The following is a 27,948-nucleotide window of genomic DNA, read 5'->3' on the forward strand; positions in this document are numbered from 1 at the left end:
GCAATCCAAGTAATAGGGGGTTGCACTGTCTTAAGCCCTTTATGTATTAATTTACCCACTTACCACAACAATTCTAATACTTATTACTAGTCCTACTTTACAGATCAGTAAACAGAAGTACAGAATGGTTAATTAACTTACCCAAGGGTATGGCTGGGCAGCTGGGATTGAAACCTGTGTCTGAGTGACCCGAACAGCAATGGCCTGAGTGTCCTTAGACGGGGCTAGAGTCCCTTGAGAACATAATCAGTTTAAAGGCCTCAGAAACAGAGCCAGTACCTGGGCCCACGCAGGGTGGGGGTGGGAGACTGTTGTGAGCAGAGAACAGCTTAGAACCCTGGCCAAAGTGGCAGCCACTTCTGGGTGGGCCAGGCAAGGCTACACGCCCCCCACCGCCAGCTGCTGCTGGAGGCCCTTGGAGAGTCTGGAAGGCCAGTGAAGCTGGGATGCCCTGCTCTGTGTGAGAGTCTTGCCCTACCTGTGAGGTGGGGCAGAGCTGGCTGGGGCAGGACTGGCAGGAAAGGAAGTTGGGAGGGTGCTGGGCTGCAGGAAGTAGAGGTGGGAGTTGCTTCTTCCTGAGGAGAGAAGACAAGTTCCCCTCCCCCCTGGGGCCCCCTCTGCTCCCCTTCCCTTTCTTGTTTCCCTGCATAATGCCGCTGATTGCTCCCACATCTGTCATAATTACTCTTTGTTTGAAAATTCAGAACAAATCACAGGAGAGGAACTGGTGTGGCTTAAGTAGGATCCTTCTCCCCAGGGGTCCTGTTGGGGGGGGAGGGGTAGCAGGGAACAGCCATAATCAGCCTGGAGCAGCCAGGCTGCTGATTGTCCTTGTGCTGTCCTCTTGCCTGGGCAAGGTGGCCTAAGGCCTCATAGAGCAACAGGGCCCTGACCCCAGGCCACAGTCCCTACCTGCTGTGGTGGCTGGGAGATTCTGCCCCTGCCACAACCTGGGGGGCGGGGCCTGTGCTGGGTCCTCTGCCCTCTTGGCCCCACTGAACAGTGGGTTGGATACAGGCTGCCCAGTAACCTGAGCAGCGCAGCAGGGAGGGGTTAGCCCCAAACACAAGGTCCTTACTAGCAAGGGAAGTGGGGCAGTTGTGGCTGGGGTCCCCGGAACAGGGCGGGCATTTGGTCTCTGGGGTGAGAGACAGGAAAGGGACTCTTACTTCCGGAGAGCACCAAACCATACCCTCCTGGGAGCCTGCACCAGCCCTGGGTGCTCGGTGCTTCCATACTCACTCCCAGCCAACCTGGCTTCTGTGAGGGTCCTGGTTCGTCCTTCATCCCCGTCCTGAAGGCCCTTTGTTTAGGGCACTAATACTTCCCCGGCATGAGCCCCAGCTAGTGGTCCTGCCTGCCATGGGCACCCCTCTGTGTCCCCCTCCCAAATCAGCCCCTTCCCACCTGCAGAGACTCGGCACTTTATGGGAAGAAAGCCCAGTGCCCTTGCTGAGGATCGTGAAAAACTACAGACACCCTGAAGGAGCTGCAGCCAGTATGAAATGCACATAGACACGCACTGAGGACTGGTTCTGGGTTCAAGCTTTCTCCCTCTCTTGAAAAGCTCAGCCTCAGTTTGTCTTTGTGAGAAATGGGAGGGCGTACTGCCCTGCCTGTCTTACAAAGGGGAGAAGATGAGTAGGATCCGGCCACTCATCCATGATGGAGGCACCCTTAGTTCAGGTTTCAGCAGGGCAGAGAACCTGGCGGGAGGGCTGAGTCCTAGAGCCCAGGACCCCACAGGAGGTGTCAGGCTTGGAGGGGACACCTCCTCCAGTCCCACCGTTATTGATGGAGGGTCGTGGTAGGAGCTTAGACTTGACTCAGACAAGATCGTGCTTACTTCTGGGCTCTCCCTGGCTCCCACATCAGCAAGAAGCTGCTTTTAAAATGTGAATATTCATCTCATCCTTATGTGACTACAGATCCATCAGTTCACCTTCCTGAGCCTCAGTTTCCTCTTTAGTGGCAGGTGATGTGCAGAGGAACAGATTAAAAGATTCCTAAAGTTCCTTCCCATTTCTAAAATTCTGAGACCCTGACTCAGTGTTTATTTGTTAGTTTATTTTGTTTGTTTTAAGCATGGTTCTTCTTCCCTGTCTCTTCCCCTCCCTGTCTCTCTCCAGGCTCACTCCAGCTCTCTCCTCCAACTACCCGCCCCCCCCCACCCACACACACACCGGCCCCCTCAAGCTCTCCTGGCAGGAGCTCTCCTGGAGCTCTCCTGACACTCTGGCTGGGATTCCTCCTTTTTTAAAAGTCAGGATCAAAGTTTCGCATAAAAGCTCTCATGTCGTTCGCACCCTTTTTCACTGTTCCCATTTGGTGCCGGCCCTCCTCCCTCCCTCCCGCCAGCGCACGAGTCCTAAGCCATGGACCTGGCCTTGGGCCTTGCCAGTCCCGCGTGCGCTCCCGGAGACGGGTGGCCTGCGAAGCCCGTCCTGGTGCAGGGACTCTCTCCGGGGCCAAGTGCTGCAGGAAGAGGGTGGCCCCGGGGGGAACCGGCTCCGAAAACGACCCCTGTCCCTCGCAGCGGGCGGTAGGGCTGTCCCCAATCCCAGCACAAAGCAGCCGCTTCTCGCCTAGGGCTGGGCGGGTGAACGCGGCCGAATCAATGTGCATTCAATTAACCCTGCGCCTCGCAGTCGCGGGGCTGTCGAGCCACCGCACCCGGGTGTGTCTGTGGGTGTGAGGACATGCGTGCGTGTGCAAGTGTGTGTGAATATGTTGTCTGTGAAGGTGTCCTCGCTTCCTGGAGCCCCCGGGTTCTGTGCCTCGGGGCCACTACTTCCCTGGCTTGCCCTGGCCAAGGTGGGAAGGGACTTTGGCACCTGGTGACTCAGGAACTTGCCCCTCACCAACCCGGAGCCTGGAGCAGGCGAAGTGGAGCAGAACTGTTCCCAGCCCTCTTTCTCCCAATTTTTTTGGGGTGTGGGCCAGGTATTTCTGACAAGGGGTTAGAGCTAGATAAAAGTTTGTGGGCAGACCTTTCAACAAGCCAGCTCTAGGAGGAAAAGGAGGAGAGTCCCACAACCTTTATGGAATCAGCCTGGAACCCAGGGATGGGTGCCTGTGGCCCTAACAGTGCTTGGGAGTGCTTTCACCCCCCCAGCAGACAGGAATGGGGGGCCGGTAAAGCTTTCCAGGTTTGGCTGAGCCTACTCTCCCCTCTCCCCCAGCCTCCTGCCCGTGTTTCTCCTATCAAGGCTGTGGAAGCTGACGCCCAGAGAAAGGGCCCTGCCCCCAAGTCCTGGGTGTACAGAGCTCGGACAGAAAGGCCAGCTGTTCTTCCCGACATGCTGATTGGCCAAATGGGATTTGGGCTGTAACTTAGAGAACTGAAACCCAGTATTTGGCTCGTGATAAACAATTCTTGTACCTTTTCCCGCTATCTTCACCCCCTTTTGGGTTATTTTCATTTTGCCTCTTACATCCTGGCTTATATGGGATGTCACCCTCTTTCTGCAATAATTCCCTTCATCCTAATTTTTTTGAGGTCTCTTAAAATTGTATTCTAAACCTCTAGTACCTTAGAGAAGCCCTGTTTAATTTAGTCCCACTTGCAGATTGGATTAGAATATTCTTCCTTCCATTATGTCAGATTACCTGTAGTGATATTACATAGAATGAGTCTCAGGATTGAGCCTGTCTGATAGTCCTGCCCTCCTGTGTTTCTGATTTTACTTCTCAAATCAGTCATTTTCCCATCAAACTAACAAAATCAAGATCACCAGAAGCAAGCCGCCAAGTGTTGGTAGGATCAAGGCTTTCCTGAAATAAAGCAATATAGCTTTTATGATATCAATTCAAGGAAGATGTGTAGGGCTGTGTGCCCAGTTTTCCTTTCTGGGGGTGGGGGAATCAGAAGACCGAGTCAATTCTGGGACAATGAGTGTATAGCTTGTCCCTCCCACTGGTCTGCACACTCCTTGAGGGGAGGGCCTGGCTCTGCATCATCAGTGCTGAACCTGGGACTTGGCCTGGAGTTGGTACCTGCTGAGAGTGAGAAAGTGGGGAGCCCTGGGTGTATGAAATGGGAGGGTAGGAACACCTCCTGTCTGCTATGGGTCACTCAACCTCTGGAGCTCAATAGCCTGGGGTTAGGAAAGCTGATAAAGCTGAGTCAGATAGTATTCCCCAAGGGCCTACAGGGATGGTTTCATTTAAGCTGTTCTCCCAGGCTTCTGAGTCCCTATGTCAGGAGCTGAGAGCAGCCCTGTCTATAGCTAACTGTGTCCTAAGTCTCCTATCCCAGCCTCTTCTGGCTTTAAAAAGCACCCCTATCTCCCTATTCTGCTCCCTTAAAAAACTCTTATTCTAAGTTCCCAGCACTGGCCACTGGGGGAGGAGAGGGATTAGACTGAGCCGAAGGTGCCAGGATTTTGTGCTCAGTGGGAAGAGCTTGGCCTGGTGAGTTCAGATCTCATTCTTGCCACCCTAGAGACCTGGCTAGTGGTACTCATCACCTCAGGGTGGGACACTTTCCCAGACACGCTGGAGAAAGTCCTAGGATGCCAGACCACTGGCCTCATCCCCAAAAGAGCTAACAGGCCAGGTTCCATGCTAAAAAGCATCCCTCTGCCCTCCAGCTTCTCGTGCATGCCCTGTGGAAGGACTAGCCCGGCATGTACATGCCTACCCTCCTGTTATCTTGAAAGTTATAACCATGATAATGAAGCATTCTGTGAATGCAGGTTGCTGTGGGAATGGATAAGGGGAGAAAAAACACACTCTCATTATGCTCATTACCGTCCTATCATAATACCCACAGAGCATTATTTTTCAAGTTCCTTATGGTGTTGGGTTTGGAGAAAGAAGAGATGTGAGGGGAAATAGGCTTCCTGTGAAAGCACTTCTTCAGTTAAAAGTAGTGAGTCTCTAATTTGGGCCTGGAGGCTCCCCTTCCTTTTTGAATAATGGGTCATTTTCCAAGGTATAATTGATCTAGGGATTAGACATTCGGGCACTCTGGCTGAAATCTGGGCAAACCATAAAGACATACACATAATACTGTATAGTAATAATTATATTTGTAGTTCTCATTTGAATGGTCATTTTAGCCTTGTGAAATGAAGCTAGTGGCCTGTATAGCATTAGAATGACCTTTGACCTGCTAACTAGCTGTTGTTTCCTTGGATGAATCCCTTTTTTTTCTTTAGAACAGAGGACTTTAAGCATCATTCCTTAGAGTCCTTGGGTCTGTGGAGGGGGCTCAGGAGCTGGAGATGAGGGGAAAGAGGGGGGCCAGACTGGTGGGGCTCCAGGCCTCTCACATCTACCTCATCCACAACAGCGCTGCTTTATCTTTTTGTTTTGTTTTGGAGTTCTCTAAACCAGCCAACTAAGCAGATCAATTAACTAGGCAGATTGGCCTAAGCAGGGGAGTAATTTAGCAGCAGCAGGTGCTCTGATACCAAGCTGGCTTAAGGTTCTAGAGCCGTAGGCAGAAGAAACATAACTCTAAGAAGAAGATTTAGGATAATTATAAAGAGAAACATTATGGATCACATCTGAGGTTATGACCAGAGTTGATTCGGGATTGGGTCAAATAAACAATGAGCTATACTTATATTTTTCTCTCCTTTAAAAGCATGCTTTTCACGTATTGCTGTTACAACTAGCACTTGGTAATGTTAAATCTGATTGGTCAGTCAGAGCAAGGAACAGTGTTGGCTGCTGTTCATTCAGCCTCTCAACATTGTTGCCCGTTCTTTAATGTTATTCTCAAATAAATGGATAAATGGCTCAGTAGATGGATGGTCCTGTTTATGAGTTTGCCTATGGGTCCCTCACAAAGGGTTTATAATTTAGTTGTCACTTGGGCATTAGAAAAGATTGCAGTCTCAGAAAGAACTCTGTGATATGCATCAAACGTGTGGTCTCAGGACTATTGGTTCAGCCCAACGGCCTACTCCCCACTCGTGATCTGAGCAACAGACCAGACCTTTTTTATCATTTGATAAGCCCCATAGAACATTGGAACATATGTATAGTATTCTTCCTTTAGGCAGATATAATCTAAGGGCCCATCAGAAGGGATTAGAAAGTACATGCTTCCAGGAAAAGCATATGTGGTATTGAGGGATATGAAAGTAGTTCATTTCTCAAATCCACAAATCTCAGCGGGCATCTATCCTGTACCTACCTGTCTCTGAGCTTAGTGTTCTGAGGGATAGAAAGATAAGACACTTCCTGATCTTGCAGGATGTAATCTCTTCCCCCTACCTCCCTGCCCCCACAAAAACCCAACCTTATCTGGTGGTGATGGTGAAGAGAAGGCAGCCTGATGTAGCACAAAGTATCTGTTGAACACATAGTGTGGATTATCAGCTTGTGCATCTGCATTGGGTTTCCTTTAGTTCTGATTTCTAAGCTGAGCCACTTCATATTCTTATACATGAAAAAAAGTGAAATGCCTCAAGCTACTCCCATTTCTGATAATGAGTCAGTTTCCACAGGCATGTGTTTGGAACTCCAATCTTACCTATTAGCCCACCACTTTCTTAGGGCCCTTTCTTGGCTCAAAACAGTGGCCTCAGTGCTTTGGGCATTACATCCAAATTCCAAGACTTGGCTTTGGAGACCCTCTATATCTTGGACCTCCCCCTTTGCAGCCATTGCCCTCTTCTTCCCTGAGTACTTCAGTCCCTTCCTCAGTTCAGGCTTCTCGCAGTTCCCTGTCTTCCTTCCCCTTCTTTACCGAGTCTCACTCCTGCGTTTTCTACTTGTATCTCTCCCAGTCATTCTTTGAACTTCTCCAGGCCTTTCAGTTGGTGGCACACAGTTGGGCACTGAGGTATATAAATTCCCGACTCCACCCATTGTTTCATGCGTTCCCAACGAAATCTAATTAGGCTGTTGAATGCAGGGCCGTGCCTGTTTTTCTGAGTCAAGGACAAAACCGGGCGCCCACAGTACGTACAGTACGTGTCCCTAAGAATCTGCTGGTGGAGTAGGCTCGGTGAGGAGCCCAGTGGTGGGGGTGGGAGGGAAGCCCCGGGTGGTGGTGTGTCCGCCTGCGGGTCTTCCTCGGAAAGAAGACAGGAGCTGCTTCCTCAGTTTCCCTGGGCAGCAGCCGAGTCCGCCAGGTCCCGCCCAGGGGCTGGGGAATTTGCACCGCTGGGGGAGGGGGTGGCGGGAAATGGTGCCTCGCTAGCCCCAGCGACATCAAACCCTCGTTTGGCGTGTGAGGACAATGGCTGTCTTATTTTCTCCATTCGCCGCTCACAATGCCGGATTCTCTCATTCACCCGCGGCGGTGCGAGCGAGGTAATTAGCCAGCGCCATTCAGCGCGGACACTATTGCTATGCGGGGGGGCGAGGACGCCCGCGTCGGCGGGGATTAGCCGCGGGCCGGGGTGTGCAGCTGCGGCCACTTCAAAGGGGCCCGGCGGGCCCTCTCGGCTGTGGGAACCGGAGCTGCCTCCCCTGGGAGCGGCCGTGGGCCGCTGCGGATGGGACCCGCCGGTCCTCCCCGGCCAGGCCGCCGCCGCCGCGCTCTCCGCTCTCCTGGGGGCTGCTGGGCCCCGAGTTCCGGCGGTCGTTGTCGCCCCCATCACACTCCCATTTCATCAGGACCTCAAGTGCTTTTTTCTTTTGAGTCCGGGGAGTCAAAGGGCAACGAGGGGAAGGAGGGGGAGGGGCGAGGGGGATGGGAGCTTGACACAAAGCGCTGACCTCGGAGAAGTGGAGCAGATGGTCCCACTTACTCCTGCCGCCGAGTGAGCGGCTCTCAGGGCCTCAGGCTCAGGGCCCTGACCCCGCCTGCCATCCGAATGCCTGAACTGGGGTCCCGTGGGGGCTGGGCTCCCACATGCTCCTCCGCCCGCCCCACTGCCCACTCTGCCCCTCCTAGCATTGGAGTCAGACTGCCTGGGCCAGCCGGCCTCCATCAAGGCTTGGGGGACTGGGCCTTGAATCTGCACTTGTAGGATGCTGGAGTATAGAGAAGATCAGGATTCTCAAGAACCTTGGCTATGCATGTGAGACACCATCCCGAGCTTTAATGGAAATACAGATTCCTGAGCAGCATGCCAGACAGACCAGGTAGACCAAGGGATCTGGCAGTGAAGTCCAGAAATCTGCATGGCTCTCTAGCATCCTAGGTTATTATGATACACAGCCAAGTTTGTGAGTAGGGGCCTAGTCCAACTCCTTCATTTAAAAAAAAAACACACCACTTTTATTTAAGTGTGTTTTTCCAGAATCCATCAGCTCCAAGTCAAGTAGTTGTTTCAATCTAGTTGTGGAGGGCGCAGCTCACAGTGGCCCACATGGGGATCGAACCAGCAACCTTGTTGTTAAGAGCACCACACTCTAACCAACTGAGCTAACCCGCCACCCCAAACTCCTTCATTTTCATTGAAGGATTCGAGACTCAGGTAGACCAGGTAGACCAAGGATACACATTGAATTAAATTGTGGCAGGGTGGGGACTTGGATGGAAGGTTATGGGGAATGACCCCCTCTTCCTAAGACGAATGACCCTTAAAATCAGCATTCAGGAAACAGTTTATGAGGACTTATTATTTACCTTATTATTTATTTGTTCTAGGTGTTGGAGGGTAGAAAGGTAAATTAGACTGGTCTCTGCCTGTAAGGGACTCATAGGCTAGTAGGAGAGAACCCACTAATACAGTCTGATAAGGGCTAGGAGAGAGGCACAAGGCAACACATTTGAGGCAGGAATTCTGCCTCCTTTGGGGGATGTGGAGGATGGGGTGCTCGTGGAGAAAAAAGCAACAGAGTTCTAGGCAGAGGGGACAGCAGAAGAAATGTAAGTGTGAACATCTATGATATGTTCAGGGAAGGCAAACTTGTCTTACATAGTTAGAGTATAAATCACGTGAAGACAGAATCAGCTGGCATTTGAGGCTAGAAAGATGAAATAGGATCGAATAACGAAGACCTTGCATGCCATCTTAAGGAGAGTACCTTGATTCAAGGCAATGGAGAACCACAAAAGATGTTGAACAATCATATGATATTCAGGAAGATAATTATGGATTCAAGATGGAGGAGGAAGGAGGGAGAGAGGACTGGAAGTGGGAAGCTATTACAGAAACAGTGAGAGTGATAAGAAACTAAGCCAAGGCAATGGGGTGGGAAAGGGAAGATAGCCCAGGATTCGGTGACCAGTTAGCTGTGGGAGAGAGGGAGAGGATGGGGCAGTGACCCCTAGAAACTCCATGATCCGCCCATGGAATATAGGCTTCCTACTTCCCCCAAACAGGTAGCTTCTGGAGTGTTATTGGGGTGGAGGACCTGTAGGCCTTAATCTATTGTAGTTCTGTGTTGAGCCATCAGAGATTCTTTAGAGCCATGAGATGTAAATGCAGCATCCGATCAAGGTTCGAGGATAGCAGAGGGTCCTTTCATGGATGGAGAGAGACTACTTTACCCAGTGTTATTGTAAATCTTAATTGATGTGGACCTTAGAGATTATCTTGTCTATTCTACCCCACTCCCATTTTACAGATGAGAGAACCAAGGTTGGAATTGAAAGCTCATTTAGGGAGTCTGTGGCAGAGCTAGGCATGATCCCAGGTCACCTCTCCACTACCTAACCCCTACTATATTAGTCCCTACAAAACCTAATATATGGCTCTGGAAATTTTGGGGAAGTATCTGTTTTTGTGGAGTAGACCTCATGGTCATGTGAAAGCAATTTACTTAATAGCTCCAGCCTGGGCCCCCTAACCAGACGCCCTTCCGGGAGGTGAGGGAGATCCGGTGTCCTGACCAGAAGGACGGAAGTTAAGGATGTTGTGGACCTGGGCAGGTTTACATAAGGAAGATTGGTGACTCTGACACAGGCGGAGACATACAGTCTGTAGAGAGGGGCTCTGCTGGGCCTGGACATTTTCAAGTGTAAGGCAGAGAGTGATTCCCAAGTCGACTCCCAGCCCCTGACCCTGCATCCTTGGCTGGTGCTTGGAAGCAGATGTGCCTCAAAGGCTGCAGCTGGATGAGACTTTATAACTTTTCCCATCAACTCCCCCATTTTACAGAGGAGGAAACAAAGGCCCAGACAGGGGCCTTGGCTTTATCCAAATCACACATCCAGATTTGCAACAGCATGAATGACTTCAAGAGTATTATGCTAAGTGAAACAAGTCAGACAGAGAAAGACAAACATTGCTCACTTATATGTGGAATCTGAAAAACAAAACAAAACGAAAAAAACCACAAACGAGCTCATAGATACATAGAACAGATTGATGATTGCCAAAGACATGATGGCGGGGTGGGAACTGGGGTGATTGAGTGAAGTGGGTCAAAAGGTAAAAACTTCCAGTTATAAAATAAATAAGTCCTGAGGATGTAATGTACAGCATGATGACTATAGTTAATAATACTGTATTGCGTATTGCTAAGAGAGTCGATCTTAAAAATTCTCATCACAAGAAAAAACAATTCAGTAACTGTATATGGTGATGCTTATTAACTAGACATTTGTGGTGATCATTTCTCAATATATACAAGGATCGAATCATTAGGTTGTACACCTGAAACTAATACAAGGAATGCCAATTACACCTCAACTAAACAAATAAAAATAAATTTTTGAAAAAGATCACATATCCAGTTAGTAAAAGGACTGAATCAATCTCATACCTCCTTTTAGCACTTCCACCTCCTTCCCCCTCCCAATTCACCCCACGGAGGCCACTGGCATTTCACAATGCTTTATCCTTCCTCCCAAAAGCAGGAAAGTAAATTGGTCTTCTATTTTATAAGGCCCCAACAGGGGACAGGAGTAGTCCTGCAGCTCAGACTTCCTGGATTGCTGAGTTGGAAATGCTCAGGGAAGAGCTACCCTGGGAGAAGCGCCTTGGTTGTTTATTTACCTGTGTTAATAGAACTTAGGAAACATGTGTGGCTCAGTGGCCATTAGTGGGATGATAACCCCACCTTATCATGGTGCTTATCTGCATTAGTTACACTCTATGAAACCTACCCCAAACCCTGGGGGAGTCATTAAAGTGAAACCTGCTGTGTCATGTGTGTCTGAATGTGAGTAGGCATGGTGCTTGTAAGGGTCTAGGATGTTGTGTGCCTCTGTGGTTTTCAGTATGAATGTCCTCAGGTACATCAGTGATGTTCGAGCAGCATTTGAATATGTGTCTTTCCCACTCCCCAAAGCAGCTATCGTGCAGGGAAAAAACACTGGATTTGGAGTTAAAGCACTCTAAGTTTACATGCCTGCCTTAACACCATTAACTGGCAGTGTGACCTTGGGCACTTTACTTAACCTCTCTGAGCCTCAAAAGAGCTAGTAATCCCTACTTCTCAGAATTATACCCACTAAATAATATCTAGCTTTTGACCATCTATGGCTTTGGCGGGTCTCTGTTTTCCATATTACTGTGGTAGGACCTAAGATCCTGGCCCGGGTGCTTTCATCCTTATGATTTTCTTAGGAGCTTGGGTGGGAACATCTAAGCACAGAGCCTGTGGGATGGAGGGAGTTTGTTCCTGGGTGCCAGCACATCCTCTATGACACATTAGCAGTCAATAAGTGTCTGTTGAATGAATGCTTAGAGTCGACTCAGTGAGTCTGCTGTGTAAATAGAACAGATGACTGTATTTCCCAAACCAAAAACCAGGACACATGCTCTGACTCATTGCCTGATGTGTGGGATGAAAACAGGACAAAATATTGGAAATTGGGACTGCTCTTGCAAACCTAGCAGCGAGGTAGGTTGGTGTACTTGTCTCCCTTTCCCCTTTTGGGAATGTGTGAGTCCACCACTGAAAGCAGTGCGGCACACCCACCCCATGGCACATCCAATTTGTCACTAAGGCAGGCACTCATGCACAAGTCCCACAGCACATACTCCCCCAGGCACACTTCACACCCTTCACCTCAGCTGGAGGGTGCAGGGGAGAGGAGCGCATGGTTTGATCTGGAGGAAGAACCGGAGCCTCCGAATTATGGGCTGAGTAATTAAAAGTAGGGCTTTGAGAGGTTTTATTCGCCTTGGGTTGTAAAAGCCCAGCCTATGGGCTGCAGACAGCCCCAGATTGCCTCCCCTGCAGCCATGCATTGAGCCTTATAGAACATTGGAGTCAGGCCTTAAAGATTCGATGCTTACCAGTCTCCATGCTCACCAGTCCCATAGTGGACCAACAGCTGGATATAGGGACTTTCCCAAGCTGAGGCCAGCCCCCCATGGCCTCCCACCTCTCCCCCATTCAGGCCTCCATTTGTCAGAGATGGCTGCTGGGAGGGAGGGGAGAGACATGGATTTATGGCTGCTGACTTGAAAGACAAAGTTGCCTTTTGTGTTAGATTTGGGGCCAGGGGAGTGGTGAGCTGGTGGTAGACTGGGAGGGTGGCAGAAAGGGGCTGGGGTTCAGGGGCCCAAGGCAGGGGGTAAGGGGCTTGAGGAGGCTGAGGAGGCAAACAAAGAAATCCAGAGGCTTCTCAGAGCAGGGTCACCAAGCAAAGGCCCAGATGAATCAATCACCCCCATCGAAGCTGAGCAGGGCCTCTAAGCTACTACCACAGTCCTCTGCGGCTGTTTGTAAGTGCTAGAGATCATCCACCCTCATCCATCCAACTCCCAAATCCCACATGCACCCCTCCCCACCTCCTTGAAACATACTCTGGACTCAGAACCTTACTTCAGCTCTCAGACTCCCCTTTAGAAGCCCAGGGAAATAAATACAGGTCTTCTCAGTTCACAATTTTCCTCCCCCAAATGACCACAGCCAATCAGTATGGGGGTGGGGAGACAGGGACAGAGTTGGGAAGGGTGAGCCAGAGAACACTGATAACAAGACCAGTACCCCCATTGAGGACTGTGGGAAAGTCATCAGCCTCCCCAGAACTCAGGGTTCTCTGCCCTCCCCTCCCTCCTTCCCATAGACGTTTAGATAGGACATTTACAATGCTTGAAGGAGTTTAAAGAACATGTGAGGTGGGCTTTGGCTGGCCTCCTTGCCCTCTAGGGGCCACTCTGCCCCAGCTGCACCCCACCAGTGGCTCTGCCTGGTGGGTCTGGGTGGAGGCAAGACTAGCCATCGGGTGCCTGAGTTCAGCAGGTGCTTTAACTACACCTTGGAGAGCCACATCTATCCCCCGGAATGAGCCTGGCCAATAAAGGCATGAGTTTATGGGCTTCATAAACATTTTACTAGAGAAATCAAGGCCTCAATTACCCAATGGCCTCTTCCAACTGACAGCTCGTCTATTGGGGCCTCTACGAAGCCCCTAGGCAGAAGTGAGATAGAAGAAGCCAAGCTCTGGTGTATACCCAGCCGCCCTCTCCACCCCCCCCCCCCACCCCCTACTGACCCCGTCACCATTCTGGTCTTGCAAATTCTGACTTTACTCACACATGTCCAGGGGGCATGAGGCTGTCTGCTAACTGTGAGCCTCTGCTCTTCTGAGGGAAGATGGCTGCCCCCCCTGAAGAAGATAGCTGCCACTCTCTCTTCTCCCAACCCCCTGCCATGCCCTTCCGTAACCGCTCTTCTCCCTTTTATCTCAAACTCCTACTATTTTTCCCTCAACAATAGCTAGCACATATTTACTGTTTGTGAAGGACTATGTTAAACACTTTACAAATATATCTCATTGAGTCCTCGTAATGCTGCCGCTCTGGCAACATGAGCTATTATCATCCCTATTTTATAAGTGAGAAAATAGAGGTTCTGAGAGATTAATTTGTCTAAGGTCACACAGCTAATAGTGGTGATGTTGAGTTTTGAACCCAGTTCTCTATGATTCCAGAGCCTATACTGTTAACCTCTTCACTGTACCACTACCTCAGAAAGCTCTTAGCAAGTGTTTCTCTACTAGGAGCATAAATCTTGCCATGTGAGGCCTTCTCTGCCTTGCAGTGTGATAGTCGTAGGATGTGATCAAATGTGGGCCTTGTCAGAAGTCTGAGTCCATGTGGCCAAGAGGGAAGGGAGCCAGCAGGGGTAAGGCTAGGCTAGTGATGAAGAAGGAGAGGAAAGGTGGGCTGTCTGGTAGGGCAGCAAGAGAGAAGGCAGCTGGGCGCTCTGCGGCCTTGCGATGGGTCTGGAGCAGCCCTGTCCTATAGAATTTTCTATGATCTTGGAAATGTGCTATTGGTGCTGCCCCATAACGTAGCCAGTAGCCGCTTGTGGCTCTTGAGCACTTGAAATGTGACTAGTGAGTCAGAGAAACTGAATTTTAAAATTTAATTTAATTTAAATTTAAATAGCTACATGCGGCTAGTAGGTACCATATTGTATAACACAGGGACGAACGCTCACCACAGCTGATGGCTGAAATCTGCTCAAAGTCCTCTGGTGATATCAGGCCCTGTGGGCTCATCCCCAAGAGGCTCTGTCCACTTCTAGATGCCACATTGTAAGGGGGCCTTACCCCCACAGAAATTGGCTAGAGGAGGGTCTCCATGCTCAAGGCGTCTGAACATGATTTCATGTCACAAGTGGCTGAAGGATATAAGGGTATTTTACCTCAGAAGATGTTTCTGAGGGAACAACCCAGACCTCAAGTATTTGAAGGGTGCTTGTGTAAAGAACAAAATTATTTGTGTCTTCTGGAACGGTACTATTCAGTGGAAATATAATGTGAGCCACCATAGGTAATTTAAAATTTTCTAGTAGTCACATTTACAAAAAAAATTTAAGAAAAAAACAGGTGAAGTTAATTTTAATAATAAATTTTATTTTACTTAATATATCAAATATTATTCCAACAGATAATCATTATTTTAAAATTATTAATAATACTTTTACACTTTGGACTATCTTTAAATTTTTAAATATTATTTTAACTTGTAATCAATATATTTAAATTATTAGTTATTATCAATTACAATTGTTAATTTTTCCAGTTTGTACTCTGGTAAAATACACATAATATAAAATTTACAGTCGTAACTATTTTTAAGTATACCATTCAGTGGCATTAAGTACATTCATATTGTGCAAACCATCACCACCATCCATCTCTAGAACAGTTAAATAATAACTCCCTATTTTCCTCTCTCCTAGCCCCTAGCAACCATATTAGACTTTGTGTCTCTATGAATTTGATGACTCTAGGTACCTCGTTTAAGTGAAATTACATAGTATTTGTCTTTTTGTGACTGGCTTATTTCACTTATCATAATGTCCTCAAAGTTCATTCATCTTGTAGCATGTGTCAGAATTTCCTTCCTTCTTAAGGCTGAATAATATTCCATTGTATGTATATACTGCATTTTGTTTATCCATTCATTGATGGACACTTGCGTTGCTTCCTTGCTTTAGCTAATGTGGATAACTTTGCTACGAATATGGGTGTACACATATCTCTTCAAGATCCTGCTTTTAACTCTTTTGGGTATATACCCAGAAGTAGAATTGTTGGGTTATGTGGTAATTCTATTGTTATTGTTGTTGTTATTATTATTATTTTATTTTATTTATTTGTTATTTTTGAGGAACTCCATACTGTTTTCCATAGTGGTTATAGCAGTTTACATTCCCACCAACAGTATACAAGGGTTCCAATTTCTCCACATGCTTGCCAATGCTTGCTATCTTTTGTTATTTTTTTTGTTTTCCTTTTGTCTTTTTTTTTTTTATAGTAGCCATCCTAATGGGTGTGAGGTGGCATCTCGTTATGGTTTCGATTTGATTTGCCTTGCCCTAATGTTTAGTGTCTTTTTATTTTATACTAAGTCTTTGAGATCCAGTGTGTTTTGTGTTTTTTTTTTATTGGGGAAGGGGAACAGTTCTTTATTGGGGAACAGTGTGTACTTCCAGGACTTTTTTCCAAGTCAAGTTGTTGTCTTTTCAGTCTTAGTTGTGGAGGGCGCAGCTCAGCTCCGGGTCCAGTTGCTGTTGTTAGTTGCAGGGGGCGCAGCCAACCATCCCTTGTGGGAGTCGAACTGGCAACCTTGTGGTTGAGAGGACGCGCTCCAACCAACTGAGCCATTCGGGAGGCAGCTCAGCTCAAGGTGCCGTGTTCAATCTTAGTTGCAGGGGGCACTGCCCACCATCCCTTGCGGGACTCGAGGAATTGAATTGGCAACCTTGTGGTTGATGTGGGAATTGAACCGACAGCCCTCGGAGTCAGGAGCACGGAGCTCTAACCGCCTGAGCCACCAGGCTGGCCCTCCAGTGTGTAGTTTACACTTACAGCCCGTCTCAATGTGGACTGGCCACATATCAAGTGCTTAATAGCTGGCTACTGTATTGGAAAATGTGATCCTAGAGGGGAAAGTTGGGGGCACTGGGTAGAAGCATAGGGGATTCAGACATGTCTCTAGTATAGGAAAAAACTTTACAATCACCCCAACTGCCTGAGAAGGGGCTGGGCATCCAGGAGGCTGAGTGTTCCTGATCCTTGGCAGATGGATACAAGGAGGGGACTGGCTGTGATGGCCGTCCAAAGAGTCTGTGGTTCGTGGTTGTTCCTCTTGAATGGTTGTGTGAGTGGAGGCAGTGGGTGCCTCTGACCCTCAATGCCACTGGCTTTTGCGAAGGCTGTTTTGAACTCTCTACCCCAACATGCCCATTGATCATTTTGTTGTCACAAATCAAGTAGGAGTCTGACTGTACCCAAAGGGTGGGAGTCTGGGCTTGGGGGAGGCTGCCAGCTTCCTTCCCAGCACTCTGCCTCGACCCTTCACTGCCCCTGGCCTCCCCCTGGAGCCTGTCTAATCAAATCCAGGCCTGACCTTGCCAGAGGTCCTGGACCAGGAAGAAAGCCTCCCCTCCCCTCCCTGAGCTGCTCTAGATCTGGCTCTCAGGAGACCCCTCCCCTCGGGGTGATTTATAGGGGTGTCCAGGAGTCATTTCCTTCCTGTTTCTGCTCCCTTCCAGCCCCGTGGCTTGCTGGGCTCACTCTCTGCCCTTGTCTTTCCCCATGGCCTGGCTATATCCATGGTGGGGGCAGGGAGGGGGTGGGAGATTCCTTCCCAGATTGCTTGGAGACAAAGGTGCTTTCTTCTTTCTTCACAACTGCCCCCAAGCAGGCCTTTGTCCACTCTCTGGCCCTCACCCTGGAAGTGCCTCCCAACTGCCCTTTACCCCCTCCCATCACCCAGCTTGAAGTGAGGGACCCCAAACTGTCCCTACCCGACCAAGGGAGTATAAAGCATCAATAGCCACAGCCACGGCACCCCCTTCGTGTCCACTTGGCCGCAGACACAACAGCACAAGCAGTGTCTGTAACCTGTACACTGTTATCAGCCCCGCAGTATGACCTCCAGGATGACGTGTTCAGGGCTCAGGGCGCTGAGAGGCCTGGCCCTCAGCCTCACAGTCTCTGCTTGTCCCAGGACCCTGTCTGCAGACAGACACTGAGGCACAGCTTCCCCCTGGCTCTGCGCCCTGCTAGCACAAGCCAGGGCAAACACAGATTTGTAGAAAAACGCCCCACCCTGAGAGATTGGAGGAGGCCTAAGTCGCCCCGAGCAGCTTTCTCCCATGACTTCTTAAGTGAAAATGCTGTTACCTGTGAACTAGGAGTCGTAGAAGTTTCTAAGTGACCTTAGCTAAGCTGAGCATGGATAAGGGCCTGTTTATGAAGGCAGCAGGAATCAGAGCTGGAAGGCCCCTGAACGGTACCTGTTCACATCTTCATTTACGGTGAGAGGACTGGCACTCACAGCCTGCCCAGGCTCTCGTGGCAACCCCCTGGGCATCGAAGGGATATGCAGGGCTGATCAAGGGGGTGGGCGGGGTGTGAGCAAGGGGAGGGAAGAAGGAGCTTCTCATAAAGAGGACCACACCCTCCCATTGCACCCACCTCCCCTGGATCACACCTGTGGAGCCAGCTGGTCTCTGAGGAGTGGGATTGAGGAACCATCTCTGGGAGCTTAATCCTCCCTGCACTGAGAAGGGAGGATTAATAGGCGCCAACTCCCATCCAGTGAGAAGACACCAGTCCAACCTGCTGTCCACTCTGGAGCTACCTGCCCTTGGAGAGACATAAACTTGCTGGAGAACTAAGGGACACCCTGCAGAGGGCCTGGGGCATGGAACTTCTGATTTGGGGTGGAGGGAGCCCAACTGAGGCCTGGGCCTCAGTTTCCCCTTCATAAAATGAAGGGGTTGACTTTAGATGAGTGGTTTTCAAGCACTTTTAAAGGCAAAGCTACCCTTCAAATGAAATGTCTGGCAGAACTGCAATTAAGTAAAGCTGATAGAGAAGTACAGCAAAGTGCTGCTGCTCTGACAGCAGTGTGGGGCCCGGAGTAGGGAGGGGGCTCAGCTGTATCCCAGGGGCCCCAGAGAACCTTTAGGAGTCCTGCTATACCTGTGAACAGCATCAGACTGGCTCATACATATGACCTAGTCCTGCGTGAGCCTTCCTCTCCACCATCACATTCAGCCCACGCTACTGCGTTGTTTGGTTTGAGGGGAGCAGGGATTAGACGGTAGAGGCCAGACTTTCTCCATGCCCAGTGCCCTGATAAACAAGCAGCCCTTTCCCTTGTATCCCTCTTCAGGCCATTTCCTAGCTCTAGGCTCCTCCAGGGAGCCCAGAATGGGGGCTAGAAACACACAAAAGGAGTCGGTTCCCTAATGAGGAGGCATCTGTAGTCAGCAGAGCCATTAGTCCCCGCCCCAGGTCCCTGGGGGGCTGCGAGCTCCTCTCCAGCTGGAGTGAGGAGGGGGCAGGCAGCTCCCCAGCTCCTGAATAGGGAGACCTCAGAGGGGCACAGACAGCCAACCCAGGAGCCTGGCTGCCCTCTCCACGCCCCAGGCCCACTTTCAGCCCTGCCCTCCTGGAGGGTGAAACGCAGAGGAGGCAGTGCCTCTGCCCCCTCCCCCAAGCCCCTGGGCTGACCTGCAGACCCTTGGCCAAACACAGCCTTTGGCCTGAGACTACACAGGGTGACCTCACAGTGTTCCCTGGGGAATCCTCTCACAAGCCTGATGGGGACACCAGCTGGGGCACTTGCCCCCACCTTCTCTAAAGGCCTGGAGATACTATTTGTAAAGGCTATACCTACATGGGGACGTGTGTGATTGATTACCTACACGGTACCAGAATCACACACCAGCCACAGGAGCCAAGGAATACAAATCCCGCTTCTCATCCAGCCGTTCTCACTCAGACCACATACACAGGGACAGCCACATCTTCTGGGCAAACACAGACCCACACACATGTGAGGAGACGATCACACCCATCAGATCACACCCATCAGCCGTGCTCCCAGGAGGCCCTGAAAGAGGAGGAGGCAGGGCGGGGGATTTTTATGCATGTTTATATTTAATGAACCACATGCAAATTAGATGGAGAACGAGCCACAAAAGAGTCAACCCCCAGAGGCTATGGGAAGAAGGGCACAAAGACTGGCCTTTCGGGGCTGCCCTAGAGTCCAGAACAAGTCAGTGGATTGAGGGGGCCTGAAACGGGGTGTGCCCACCCACACCAGGGAGCTGGGAGTAGGAGACAGGACCAACTCCAGCGCCTCTGCTGCTGTGGGGGGAGGGATCCTTCTGTAAGGGGATGACTGTCCCAGTTGATGGAGTGCCGGAGGGGAGGGGCTGCCTGCCTGGACAGATGGTGAGCTGCCTTCCCGCACTTGAAGCAAAGTGGATTTTAATGAAATCACAGCCCTGGTGCTGAAGCTGAGAACCTGAGTGGGAGGGGGCCCCTTCCCTGGGCTTCACAGGGCAGGGTTTGGGGATGGGCGGGAATGAGGGTGGGCAGGAACACTTAACCAGCCTAAAATGGCAGGGGTGGGGGTGGTGGGGGGCGGGGGGGGGGGGAATGGCTACACCACATCTCCTCTACACAGACCTGTTCAGTCAGAGTTCAAGCGGTTAGTTCTGATCCCAAAAGGTAGAGAGTGGTCCCCTGAATATTTATGACGCATTGAAATGTAGATTGGTAGGCCTGACCGTCTTCTGAGAGGCTTGTCACCTTGGATGGATATACCACCCCCTTGGGGTGCATCTAGAAGCTGCAGAAGAGCTGAGGGTTGGGTGTAATGAAGAAGGGCAAAGAATACGGCTGGGTGCTGGTAACCAGGGTCTAAACATAGGTGTCCCTGCTGGGCAGCACTGGACTAACTTTTCCCCCTCTCTGGGCCTCAGTTTCCGATTCTGTAAAACATGCAGCATAATACTTAGGCCTGGCTAAGGGGGAACTTATGAAAATAAATCGGAAAGCAGTTGAAAAAGTAGACAGTGGGGCTCGGGAGCAGGGCTTTCTGGCCTTTGTGGGTCAGCAGCTCAAGATTTCCTGGTTAGAGGTTTGTCACCCAAGAATTTTTCCAGACCTTTCTCTAAGGGTCCCAGCCCAGCCTGTACGCGCCCTTCGGGGGAGATGTTTCCCATGGCAGGAGGCAGGGTAAGTGCAGATGTGTCCCCAAGCTGTGATGACCTGTGTCTGCCAGATCCAGGAAAACCCCTGCCCCTTGGTGGGGTAAGTGCCGGGGTTCTTGGATACTGGCCTGTGACCCCCCCTCCGCCTCCCCTCTGTACCTCAGCGGTGTTCCTCCCCCACACACATCTCCCTTTCTTTCCCCAGCCATGTCGGACTTCCACGTGCATCCCCAGGCCACTGTGGGTGAGGAGGGGGGCGTGGCCCGCTTCCAGTGCCAAATCCATGGTCTTCCCAAACCCCTAATCACGTGGGAGAAGAACAGAGTCCCCATTGACACAGACAATGAGAGGTGAGCCACGTGTGGGAAAACTGGAGGGAGGACGGAGAAGTGGGCCAGGCAGGGTCTGGGCCTTGAAGAAAGACTCCCTGCAGTCTCCAGGGTGGGGTTTCTGCAACTGTGTTGACACTGTGGATCCCTGCGGCCGGCTGGGCCTAGAGTTGCTGCTCGTGGATGTATCTGTGAGAAGGACTATGCGTGATTGTTGGCAAGGCTGGAATTGCAGGTGTGTCTGCCTTCAAGAGTCTCCGTATGTGTCTGTGGTGCCCAGTGGCCCTGGGACTGATGGTGCGCGTGGCTGTGCTGCTGTTCAGCTGTGTCTACTCTTCCCCAACAGGTACACATTGCTGCCCAAGGGGGTCCTGCAGATCACAGGACTTCGGGCTGAGGACAGTGGCGTCTTCCATTGCGTGGCCTCAAACATTGCCAGCGTCCGTGTCAGCCACGGGGCCAGGCTCACTGTGTCAGGTGAGGGTCCTTTTCCCTGCCTAGTTCTTTCCCCAGCAGGCCGCATGACTTCTCCTCACACTCAAATCAGTCCCCCTTCAGCTGGCCCCTGGAGACTTGTCAGTCAAGGGCATACAGAGCACCTTCTGAGCCCAAAGCTCTGTGCTCCTTGAGGTGAGGGTTCAGAAGGCATCCCAGGCCCTCTCCCTGGCTCTGTTCTACCTGGGGAAGCCCAGCCTCTGCTTATGCTGGGGGCTCTCCTGTCGCTAGAGGCTCCGCAGGGCCAGGAGCAGAGCAATGGGTGTGAGCTAAGTCCTGGGGTTCCTGGCATCTCCTGTGTGGCCACAGGACCAGTTTTCTGGGCTGGTACTTGTTTTCCGTCCTCCATGTCCTGGGTGGTGGGTGGAGTGAGGAGGGAGGAAGGGTCCCAGATGAAGTGAGGAAACGTGGCATCTTCCGCCCAGGCTCAGGCTCCGGGGCCTACAAGGAGCCCATGATCCTCGTGGGGCCTGAGAACCTCACCCTGACGGTGCACCAGACCGCGGTGCTGGAGTGTGTCGCCACGGGCAACCCGCGCCCCATTGTGTCTTGGAGCCGCCTGGGTGAGCTGCATCCCAAAGCGCCTGCCTCTCCCACCCCGTCCCACCTCCCGGGAGGGCCTGTCTCATCACCCAGCTCTGGGGAGACTTTGAATCCTGTTTGTTCTCCGTGGGGGCCTGGTCTCTTCTTCGAGGCCTGGGGAGAGGGTAAGCCCCCTGTCTTTGGCAGTACCAGGGAGGTCCCCCTGCATTCTCCCTCCCTCTGTGCTGATGGCTTAGCTCCCTGGGTTACCTCATCCAGTCCTGAGCAAGCCCCTCCTCCCTGATCCCCTCACCCTGAGCACTGGGCCCCTTCAGAACCCTTCTGCAGCAATCAGCACCCTGGTCTCTTGCCTCTCCTGCTCATCTCTACCTTCTGCACCCTGGCCGTAGACCCCAGCTATGCAGTACCAGACACCTCAAAATCTCAGCCAGTTGTCACACCCTCACTCTGGGCCCCGCAGTCTCTAGCCTGGCCCCCTAAATCCCTGGCCTAAATCCCTAGGCAGCTGAAGGAGAGAAATGAAAGGGTGCAGATGGGCCCACATTGTCTGAGCAGAAAGGTCACTGGGGGAAGGAGAGTCTGGAGGGATGGGGTGTGGTGGGCATTCACAGGGAGACTGCACCACATTGTAGCAGCTGAGTGATCGGGAGGGAGGGGCAGCAGGCCGGATAATGGAGTAGATTTCACCACTTCAGGGATTGAATGGGGAGCTGTCTCCTTGCATTCTGACTGTGCTAATCTGATCCTGGGGTGGCAGGGAGGGCCTGATCCCTGGGAGAGGCTGAAAAGAGTGGCCTCACCATTAGGAGGAGCCCATAGGCCCAGCAAAGACCATCTGGTCCAACATTTCCCAAAGCATGTTCTGCAGGAAGGAAAGAATGGCTTGTTGGTCTAATATGTTTGGGAAACAGAGTTAACCAGGTCCTTTTGCTGCAGGACTTCTCAGAGGCTTTATATTAATGGGCATTGTGACAGTCCAAGAGTGGAATGGCTATTTGACCATAACATTTTTTTCGAGACAAACGAGGCTTGGAAAGGTCCATTTAATTCAAACTCCTTACTTTCCTGATTGAGAAACTGAGAGGAAGAGACGTGGAGGTCACCAGTGAGTCACCCATGCTAGAATTCAGACCCAGGCTGCACTGCTAGAGGAGACTTGTCTGTCCTGCTCCTGCCACCTCCACCGTGCCTTAGGTGGTGCTTGGGAGGAAAGGTGCTGAGTCGAAGATTGGGGCCCCTGGAGGACTGCTGGGTCTGCAAACAGTCTGGAATGTTTCTATACTTCCTCCTCTTCCATACTCATCTTCCGGACCCTCCCTCCTCTCTCTCTCCTTCTTACCCAGATGGTCGCCCCATTGGGGTGGAGGGCATCCAGGTGCTGGGCACAGGGAACCTCATTATCTCAGATGTGACCGTCCAGCACTCGGGTGTCTACGTCTGTGCGGCCAACAGGCCTGGCACCCGGGTGAGAAGAACAGCACAGGGCCGGCTGGTGGTCCAAGGTATGTCTTTCCCCACCCCCAGAAGAGGAGGGGAAGGGGCTTCCAAACAGCCCCCTCCTTCTGCCTGGTTCCTTGTCTCATCAACATCCCTCGTCCAAGCCCAGGACCCCAGATTCACCCAGTTTCCTATACTTGCCCTAACCCTGTTGCTGGCCCTCGCCAGGTCCCCAGGCCAGGCCAAATGGGCAACTCTCTTCCCTCCCCCAAGAATGCGTGTGTTGGGAGTGGGAGGACATTCTTGGTCATGAGTCCCGGAATGGCCCAGGTGCCAGCACGCATCCTCTAGTCATTTCCACTGAAATTCTCAGCTGCTTTCCCACCCTATGTCACTCACATGTGTCCCTTGTGCCACATGCTATTTCCATTCACACGTGGGGCACTTCCACACTCACACCTACCTGCGTGCTCTCAGCGTGTTTCTCATTTGCACACTCACAGCCCAGCCCCGACCTCACACACAGAGCTGGCCTCCACTTCCTCAGTGCAGGGTCTCTGCAGCCGAGCAGGTCATTCTGTCCATGCTCCGGCCCTTGGGCTCAACTGTTCCCGTGGAATGGGCTTGGAGTCCCCTTCTCAGGGATTGTTTGTGGCTGTACCCAACCAGAGAGCTGGGGAAGGGGTGGGAGAGAGGGGTATTAGGAACTTAAATGCCCGTTTGTTTAGCATTCTATGTGCCGTTCATCTGTCCAAATGAAAGTGATGGAGCATTTCATTTCTCGGGTGTTAATGGAGGCTTGAGGCCTGGGATTGGAGGAGAGCAGAATTAAATGTCGGGGCAAGGGGGGGCTGGCACGGAGGGCTCATCCATCTCTCCGTCATTACCGCCTTCGAGGTGCAGCCAAACCTATTAGCACATTTATTTATTTAACAATTTCCTGAACAGGGAGCTCCGCTTGATTGCTTTCGGATACAAATGTCAATCTTTTAAACAGTCATTAAAATGGAGTCCTCTCTTGGGTCTGCCTTTGGGGCGGATGGAAGTAGGGCCTGCCACCATCTCCTGGAGCCTGGGCCACACCTGGCGGATTTTCCAAGGCGTGTGTGTTGGGAGCCCACCTTGTCCCCAGCAGACCTCGGGCCCTGTCCCCTCTCCCCCTGCCTTGTCCCTTCACTCACAGCTGTATTGACCCTCTCCACCTGACCCTCACTGCTCCTCATGCCTCTCTGTCCCCACCCAGCCCCAGCAGAGTTTGTCCAGCACCCCCAGTCCATTTCCAGGCCAGCTGGGACCACGGCCATGTTCACCTGTCAAGCCCAGGGTGAGCCACCCCCCCACGTCACGTGGCTGAAGAATGGACAGGTGCTGGGGCCAGGAGGCCACGTCAGGCTCAAGAATAACAACAGGCATGTGTGTGGTGTGTGCTGGGGGTTGGGCCTGCAATGAGTGGCCATGGCAGGCTTTGCCGGGGAAGACTGCGAAGTTGGGAGGCTAGAGTCTTGGGTTTGAGTCTCGGGTCTGCCACTAACCTGCTGGGAGACCTCAGAGGATCATTTGTTTTCTGGAGGAGCTCAATGTCTCCATCTCTCAAATGGGGAGATTTGGCCAACCTGCAGGGATACTCTGGGAGATGGAGGGGACCTGAGGCTCTCCCTCCCCTTGTAGCACCCTGACCATTTCTGGAATCGGCCCTGAAGATGAGGCCATCTACCAATGTGTGGCCGAGAACAGTGCTGGCTCCTCACAGGCCAGTGCCAGGCTGACTGTGCTGTGGGCTGAGGGGCTTCCCGGGCCCCCCCTCAATGTGCGGGCAGTCTCCGTATCATCCACTGAGGTCCGCGTGTCCTGGAACGAGCCCCTGGTCAACACCAAGGAGATAATAGGCTACGTTCTGCATATCAGGAAGGCCACCGGTATGTGGGGGCCGAGTGGGTAAGGCTGGCTCTGTACCCCTTTTTCTTATTCACTGTTTCTCATCCCTTTCAGTCCTGCATGTCCTGATCCAAAACCTTTCATTCTGTCTCCCCCCCGGCACCCTGGCTGCCCTCATTTCCCCAGGCCGGCAGGGTTCTCTCATGCCCCTTACACTCCCCGCCCTACCCTTTGCCTCCCCAGACCCACCGGAGCTAGAGTATCAGGAAGCAGTCAGCAAGAGCACCCTTCAGCACCTGGTGAGCGACCTCGAGCCCTCCACTGCCTACAGCTTCTACATCAAGGCCTACACACCCCGGGGAGCCAGCTCCGCCTCGGCCCCCACGCTGGCCAGCACCCTAGGTGAAGGTGAGGCCCGGGTGTGGACCAAACCGCAGACACTCAGGGTAGTAGAGCAGAACCACCATGCACACCTGTTCAGGTTGTGCACTGCACAGAGTGCCTGGCTCCGAGGCTGGGTGGGGCTGGGTCTACCTGGAGCAAGGGGTGTCCTTTGCTAACTCATATAAAGGTGCTATTTGAGCAACCTAGGGTCAGAGGCCAGAGAGCTGTCACCCACGTGGGGTCTGGGGCACAGGTGGAAGGTGGGAAAAGCCCTCACACCTTGGCCTCCTCTGCCCACAGCCCCCGCCCCACCCCTGTTGTCAGTGCGGGTGCTTGGCAGCTCCACCCTGCAGCTGCTGTGGGAGCCCTGGCCCCGGCTGGCCCAGCACGAGGGCGGCTTCAAGCTGTTTTACCGCCCGGCAAGCAGGGCCTCCTTCACCGGCCCTATCCTGCTGCCCGGAACTGTCTCCTCCTACAACCTCAGCCAGCTCGGTGAGGGGGATGCAGCCCAGGCTGGGGGAGCTGGGCAGGGATCCAGTGCCTGAGGCCAGGAGGTGGTGCGCAGGAGTCACCTCTGTTTCCCAGCTGGGACAGAGCCACCCGGTGGGGGCTGGGTGGTACCTTAGCAGCCCTGCCTTTCCCCCAGACCCCACTACAGTGTATGAGGTGAAGCTGCTCGCCTACAACCAGCATGGGGATGGCAACGCCACAGCCCGCTTTGTGTCGTTGAGGGGAGCATCTGAGAGGACAGGTGAGGGGATGGGTGTGGGGCTAAAGACAAGCACTCAGGAAAGGAGGCCAGGGCCTGAGGAAGGAGGGGAACAGTGACCGGGAAAGGTAGCGGGGAGGAAGGGTGCATGCAGCCCTTGAGAACATAGGCTTAGATTTGAGTTTGAAGTTTGGCTGTGCAACGTTCTAGCTGTGTGACCTTGGGCAAATTCCTTAACCTCGCTAAGCCCCAGTTTCCTCCTCTATAAAAGAGAGATCATACCTACTTCACAGAGCTGTGTTGAGGATGTATAGTGTTATTTCCAGTATCTGGCACATAGTGCCTCAATAACTGGTAAAAAGAACAAAAAAGTTTGGGTGGGGTCCCACAGGCAAGGACAAAGGGTCTGTGGACTTGGGGGTGGGACTAGCTGAGGAATAAGGAGGCCCCAGAGGTTGGGTGTTTGGGGGTGCTTCCGACCAGAAGAGCGACAGCCCCTCACCTGCCCACCCCAGCCCTGAGCCCACCGTGTGACTGCCGGAAGGAGGAAGCCACCAACCAGACATCCACCACGGGCATCATCATTGGCATCCACATCGGGGTCACCTGCATCATCTTCTGTGTCCTCTTCCTCCTGTTCGGCCAAAAGGGCAGGTGGGCGCTGGGCCAGGGAGAGGGGTGGACTGAACCCAGGCCTGGAGAAGGAGGCGCTGCAGGGGAGAGCAGAATTTGGGCTCACTGTCTCTATTCTTTTGTTCTCACTCCCTCCCACGTCCCTCCCCCTGACTCTTGGCTCACCCCTTAGGGTCCTCTTCTGTAAGGATGTAGAAAACCAGCTGTCCCCTCCTCAGGGCCCCCGGAGCCAAAGAGACCCTGGCGTCCTGGCTCTGAATGGGGCCAGACAGGGAGAGCGGGGCCAACGGGGCCGAGACGAGAAATGTATAGACATGAAGGAACTGGAGCAGCTGTTCCCTCCGGCGGGGGCAGCAGGCCAGGCAGACCCCAGACCTAACCCCAGGCCCATGGTGAGTGACCCCATCTGAGCAAACCTCTCCCTTCAGGCTCCGGCCACCTCCTGATCCTGCCCTCTCTTCCCCTTCGCCGTAAGCCCTGGTTATCAGCCTTTGCCAAGTTCTAGGTCTTCTCCAGATGCAAAACATGACTGGTGCATCTCTCTGTGCCCCTGAGTCAGGCATGGAGGCCTAGAGACCCTAAGCCCTGCATGGGATTAGAGTCTGACCCTCTGGCTGGGGAACTCATGGGCCTCTGGCCCTCATGCTGACACCTGTGTGACCGGCCCATTCCCCAGCAGGATCCTGCGGCCCCCACCCTGTGTGAGGAGACCCAGCTCTCCGTGCTGCCTCTTCAGGGGTTCGGCCTTCTGGAGGAAAGGACATCGGAGGCCAAGCCCTGTGCAAGCCCCGCGGCTGTCCTGCCGCCGCAGGAGGCAGGCCCTGGCCATTGAGGGGAAGCGCAGGCTACCTGGCCTTCCACAGCACCCGCTGCCCAGCCAGCTCTCTCGGGACAGTAGCCAGCGTCTGGCAGATTCTGGAGACAGGCAGCCCCCCATTCTCAGGTCAAAGGCAAGATTTCTCCTGTCATGTGGGATACAGATGGGGGCTCCCCAGCATTTCTGTCCTGACTGCCCCTCAGGTTGTCAAGACCTAAAATAGCTTCGGCAGGGAAACTCCCAAGGACCTGGAGGGGTCCCTGCAGGAGCCCCTCCCTTGGGCTAATGCCCCCTTACTTGGTACCTAATGCCTCTACTTGGTATTCACATGACTTGGAACTGAACTAATGTTTTCCTTTTTTAAAAAAAAAAAAAACTTAAAATGAAAAAAAAAAGAGAGAGAGAGAGAAGAGAGAGGAAGGTAAATTAGAGTCCAAAAATAT

The 27,948-nt window shown here is 52.2% G+C and overlaps 1 protein-coding gene across 3 annotated transcripts in view; it reads left to right on the top strand.

The window, feature by feature from the left end:
* Positions 1 to 27,881, top strand: part of IGDCC3 (immunoglobulin superfamily DCC subclass member 3) — a 38,195-nt gene extending 10,314 nt beyond the window's left edge. The window contains exons 1-13 of one of the 3 annotated variants that reach the window (XM_033107050.1): positions 7,018 to 7,272; positions 20,489 to 20,633; positions 20,959 to 21,089; positions 21,533 to 21,670; positions 22,994 to 23,152; positions 24,331 to 24,496; positions 24,756 to 25,003; positions 25,206 to 25,370; positions 25,647 to 25,838; positions 25,993 to 26,097; positions 26,571 to 26,709; positions 26,861 to 27,080; positions 27,365 to 27,881. In XM_033107050.1, the coding sequence (XP_032962941.1) occupies positions 7,233 to 7,272; positions 20,489 to 20,633; positions 20,959 to 21,089; positions 21,533 to 21,670; positions 22,994 to 23,152; positions 24,331 to 24,496; positions 24,756 to 25,003; positions 25,206 to 25,370; positions 25,647 to 25,838; positions 25,993 to 26,097; positions 26,571 to 26,709; positions 26,861 to 27,080; positions 27,365 to 27,520 (2,004 nt within the window). In that variant the 5' untranslated portion in view covers positions 7,018 to 7,232 and the 3' untranslated portion in view covers positions 27,521 to 27,881. Of the gene's footprint in view, positions 1 to 7,017; positions 7,273 to 20,488; positions 20,634 to 20,958; positions 21,090 to 21,532; positions 21,671 to 22,993; positions 23,153 to 24,330; positions 24,497 to 24,755; positions 25,004 to 25,205; positions 25,371 to 25,646; positions 25,839 to 25,992; positions 26,098 to 26,570; positions 26,710 to 26,860; positions 27,081 to 27,364 lie in introns of those variants that run through there. The other 2 variants (XM_033107048.1, XM_033107049.1) reach the window with 2 other exon arrangements.
* The last annotated feature ends 67 nt before the right edge of the window (positions 27,882 to 27,948 follow it).

The sequence above is a fragment of the Rhinolophus ferrumequinum genome, chromosome 6, assembly GCF_004115265.2.
Source record: "Rhinolophus ferrumequinum isolate MPI-CBG mRhiFer1 chromosome 6, mRhiFer1_v1.p, whole genome shotgun sequence".
NCBI lineage: Eukaryota > Metazoa > Chordata > Mammalia > Chiroptera > Rhinolophidae > Rhinolophus > Rhinolophus ferrumequinum.